The following is a 5,086-nucleotide window of genomic DNA, read 5'->3' on the forward strand; positions in this document are numbered from 1 at the left end:
TCCCACATTCTCATGTTGACCACCATGGCATGTTCTGTCAGTGCTGTCTGTCATATGGGTGGTACAGTACACAGTAGAATCCTGGGTGTACTACACTCTCAGAGATAATCTATTGTATTAAACAAGTATTGTAACCAAATAGACTTGGTGTTAGAGCCAGACTGATATACCGGACGTTATTTGACTTTTTTTTTACAACATCGGTTATGCAGCCGATGTGTCCTGAATGATCTTCAATTACTTTCAACCTGGTGTCCTTATTTAGGGCATGTCATTATAGGCTATTCAGAAATAGCAGATCTACAGTCTACACGCTCACAATACTGCGCAATGTGACACATCTTTTTGGAGAAAAAGAAAAGTTTGCATTGAAGTTAAATGTTATCAAATAGAAACTTTAATCAAATCGATATTTTTCCAATTGATAAAAAAAAATGTTGCACCTATGTTGACAATCTATGTCGAATCATCTAGGACACATTTTGACAATCTATGTCGAATCATCTAGGAGGACTCTCTAAAATCGGCAGAACATCGGACCCCAAAATCTGGCATCGGTCAGCCTCTAATTTGCGCACTCTGTGTAATAAATGGATAAATTAACAATGAATATTTCATTGTGTAGTTGGATAGCATGCTGCTAGGGCACTTTGCAATGCTTTCCTTTTGCTGCATGATATTGTTTTTAAGACTTTCATTACCCATTTCCCAAGGTTACATTCATAATGCAATTTTTAACAGATAACTAATGTAACTATAGTCAGTAACCTAACAACTAAGTAATGCAATCTGATTACTTACTGAAAGTAATCAGATTGCATTTTGGTTACTGGTTATAATTACATGCAGGTAATTCGTTATCTATAACTGTCTAAATTGTTTATGTAATCATCAATCCTATTGTAGCAAAAATACAAAAAGGATTCATCCACCCAAGCAGTAGTTAAGATGATACAGCTTTGGTTTGACATCTATGGAAATTGAATTCATAATAAAATAGCTATTTGATGTGCACTTTTACACATTTGTCTTTGTGAAATGTCTAGGCCTAAAGATGCAGTGGACCCCAGAGCACACTCAATGGGCGGAGCAACACTTTGACATCTCATCCACCACCCGCTCGCCAGCGCACAAAGTGGAGGCCTACCGGGGCCACTTCCAGCGCACGTATCAGTACGCCTGGGCAAATGACGACATCTCTGCACTGACCGCCTCCAACCTGCTGAAGAAATATGCCGAGAAGTACTCTGGAATCCTGGAGGGCCCTAATGAACGGACCCTGCTGTGCTCCTACTCCGACGGCACCACTGGACTCATGAACGGACGCAAGTCGGAGAGCGAGTCCTGGCAGGAGGGCATTTACCCAATCAACTGTGTGCCAGATGTTATATCTGTGAGCAAAGCCGGAATGACAGCTGCCCTCCCTCCCGCAGACGTGTCGGCCAGCATCGGCAGCTCCCCGGGTGTGGCCAGCAGCCTGTCCGAGCCCAGCTATTCCAGTAGCAACTGTGGGAGCCACACGGCTACCAGTCTCCACTCTGGGCTCCCCTCTCAGGAATATACTGCCAGCTACAACGGCTCCTACCTGCATTCTAGTTACAGTGGACAGACCACCCCCGGCCTCCCCTCCCCGCATCCCTCCCCTTTGCACAGCGCTGGACTCTTACAACCGCCGCCCCCACCCCCACCACCTCCCCCTACCCTAGTGCCCAGCTACAACGCAGGGTCTCCCAACCTTTCCAACTACAATTATCCTCCAGCCGGGTATCCACCTCAGACTGCTGTTGCCCCTGGCTATAGCCCCGGGGGAGCCCCCCCTCCCTCTGCTTATCTGCCCTCTGGTATTGCAGCCCCTACGCCGCTTCCCCCCTCCACGTTGCCCGGCTACACCTACCAGTCGCATAATCATACACCAATAGCACCAACACCTTTGAATGGCAGCATGGCCAACTCATTAAAAAGAAAAGCTTTCTACATGACTGGTCATGGAGATATGGACTCCAGCTATGGTAATTTCAACTACAACCAACAGCGCTCTTCGCAGAGCCCTATGTACAGGATACCAGACAGCAGCATCACAGACTCAAACAGGGGGAACGGCTTTGACAGAAACGCTGAGGCATCATCTTTAGCCTTTAAGCCCACAAAGCAGCCGATATCTTCAGATCAGCAAAGGAAATTTAACATTCACTCCGGCAGAGCGCTCACCCCTCCATCCTATGGATCAGCCAAAAGCTCCGTAGGTGACCTCCGATCAGGCGAGTCCTACGGCAAGTTCGGCTCTCCCATCATGGGCGAGCAGGGTGACGAGCTCAGACAGCACCTCTCCCATTCCGCGTCGCGGCCAGATGGCGGCGCGCCCGCCTCGTCCAGCCACGCGGCGGCAGAGGAGCAGCTGAAAAACAGCGACGCCGGCCTGGTGGAGATGGTCACCACGGAGATCCTGCAGCAGGGCCCCCCGGTCGACTGGAGTGACATTGCCGGTCTGGACCTGGCTAAGGCGTTCATCAAAGAGGAGATAATGTGGCCCATTTTAAGACCAGACATGTTTAGCGGACTCGCCACGTTGCCACGAACCCTCCTTCTATTTGGACCTCAGGGAACGGGTAGAACTCTGCTGGGCCGCTGTATGGCTAGCCAGCTGGGGGCCGTCTTCCTGCGGCTCAACAGCTCCGCCCTGGTGACCAAGTGGCTGGCGGAGGGCGACAAGATCATCCAGGCTTCCTTCCTGGTGGCCCGGTGTCGCCAGCCGGCAGTGCTGTTCATCAGCGAGGTGGACGTGCTGCTCTCGGCCCAGCTCAGCGAGGAGAGCCCGGTGAACCGGCTCAAGAGCGAGCTCCTCATGCAGCTGGACAACGTCCTGACCTCTGCGGAGGACCATGTGCTGGTGGTCTGCTCCACCAACAAGCCTGAGGAGATCCCAGAGGCCCTGAGGAGGTACTTCACCAAGCGCCTCCTCATCCCGTTACCCGACAGCACATCAAGGCACCAGATAATCAGCCAGCTGCTCTCACAGCACAACTACTGTCTCAGTGACAAGGAGATGTCACTGCTGGTCCAGAGGACGGAGGGCTTCTCGGGGCTGGACGTGGCACAGCTGTGTCAAGAGGCCGTCGTGGGTCCTCTCCACGGCATCCCTGGCACTGACCTGTCAGCCATCCACCCGAGTCAAGTGAGGCCGGTCTCCTACCAAGACTTTGACAATGTGTTTTGCAAATTCCAGCCCAGCATATCGCAAAAAGAACTTGACATGTATACTGAATGGAATAAAATGTTTGGTTGTAGTCAATAAAAATTAAAATAAAACACACAAAAGTGAGCTTGACACCATTGCGCAAACCCAGTGATGGGATAAAATTAAGTGTTTCCCACCCCAGTAAGTAAGTAGGTGCTTGGGTACAAACGAGATAAAACATACAAAGAGAATATCCTGCTTTCAGTGAGCAGATTGTTCAGGAAACACCTCACAGAAAAGAACAGGCTGACTTTAGGCAGCTGACAGTCTGGATGGCAAGTCGGCACACAATGACAAATATCTATTTGATGCTTTATGGCTAAATAAGGCCATGTTTTACCTGCCGAAATTCAAATCGAAGGGCGGACGGATGGACCCACTCCCCCAATGTTGGTGTATATACTGTATACCATTCTGCTGTTCTTGAGATTTAGTTGCGATGAAGTGCCTGAGGTGGTGCTCGTTTATTTGTATTATTATTTTTGTTTTGCCTCACAATGTACATTGGTAACATGTGCTAATATAAAAAAAAGCTTTAAAAATAAGACAAAAACTTGCTTTCTCCTTTCCATGAGCTCAATATTCTACAGCTGTGTCCATTTTGTGGTCTATGTGAACAGGTGTGGTTTTGTTGATCTAAACTCTTAAATTGATAGACACAATTTCGGTAAGGCTACGTGACCTTGATACGTGTGTGTGTGTGTGTGTGTGTGTGTGTGTGCGTGTGCGTGTGCGTGCGCGTGCGTGCGTGCGTGCGTGTGTGTGTGTGTTTGTGTAAAGATCATTAATATTATAACATCGACATGTTCATGATTTGTTTTGTTTTCCTAGAAAAATGTGATTTGTTTTCTGGCAAACTTGTGTTTGGTTGGTACCCCCGCCTTTTTCCACTGTCAGTGAAACGACAAAAACAATCAAATGACCTTTTGCAACATAACTACAAATTAATCAAAAATTACTATGTAATTGCTGTTAAAATATCGTTACAATAGTAATCACAGTGTTTCACACAAAATGTAAAAATTTGTACCATTATTTCTTTTCATGCTCTCTTTTGACTTGAAAACTCAGGAAAGTGATTGTGATTATGTACAGTATAGTACCTCAAAAGATTGTGTCAAAGCACTACATAGAACATTAGCATTTGGCTTGCTTTTGAATTTGCATTACATAAAAACCACAGAAGGCTACCATACCTCAAAGGCCCAAAATGAAATGGTTGTGTGATACTGAATGTACAAATGGAATTTGGATTTGGAAGGCAAAAGTAATATCTCCTTTTATCTTTTTGATTTATTGCAATGAAGAATCTATTTGTTAAAGCCAGTGTTTTGTCCATGGCAATAATGGACTTGTGAAGTATTTTCTGTTACATTTCTGTATGTATAATGATTAAGTTGTTGGCGGTAAACTTTCATTTTCATAAATTTTCTTTGAAAAGAGAACACTGAATTTGGTCATACATCGCTGTTCAAATCATAGTGGTGAAGTGTTGAGAGAAAACAAAGGGTTTAGACTAGCAGTTCTCCCCCAAGCTATTTCATTTCATTCCGCTGCTGTTTTATCATTAATGAAGCCTAAAGGCCCATTCCCACTGGGCCAGATAACAGATATCTGGAGATATTTCTCCAGATATGTTTCCATGCAAAGTGGATGGTAGATACAGATAAAAAATATATTTGCCACAGATAAAAGTATCTGTGGCAAATATCTGTGGTAGACTTTTCTTTTATCTGTATCTACCATCCACTTTGCATGGAAAAATATCTGGAGAAATATCTCCAGATATCTGTTATCTGGCCCAGTGGGAATGGGCCTTAAGGATTATGTATAGCCCAAGTTCCTTTCTAC

General features: G+C 45.9%; 1 protein-coding gene across 1 annotated transcript; it reads left to right on the plus strand.

Annotated features, from left to right (window-relative positions):
* Nucleotides 1-1,051: 1,051 nt before the first annotated feature.
* fign (fidgetin) lies at nt 1,052-3,292 on the plus strand (the record flags this gene model as incomplete). Its single annotated transcript, XM_080752614.1, has 1 exon — nt 1,052-3,292. Exon 1 carries the CDS (start codon nt 1,055-1,057, stop codon nt 3,290-3,292), a length of 2,238 nt encoding a protein of 745 aa, XP_080608740.1. The 5' UTR covers nt 1,052-1,054.
* Nucleotides 3,293-5,086: the final 1,794 nt, after the last annotated feature.

Source organism: Nannobrachium achirus (genome assembly GCF_963921795.1).
Source record: "Nannobrachium achirus genome assembly, chromosome: 22".
In the NCBI taxonomy this organism is placed as follows: domain Eukaryota; kingdom Metazoa; phylum Chordata; class Actinopteri; order Myctophiformes; family Myctophidae; genus Nannobrachium; species Nannobrachium achirus.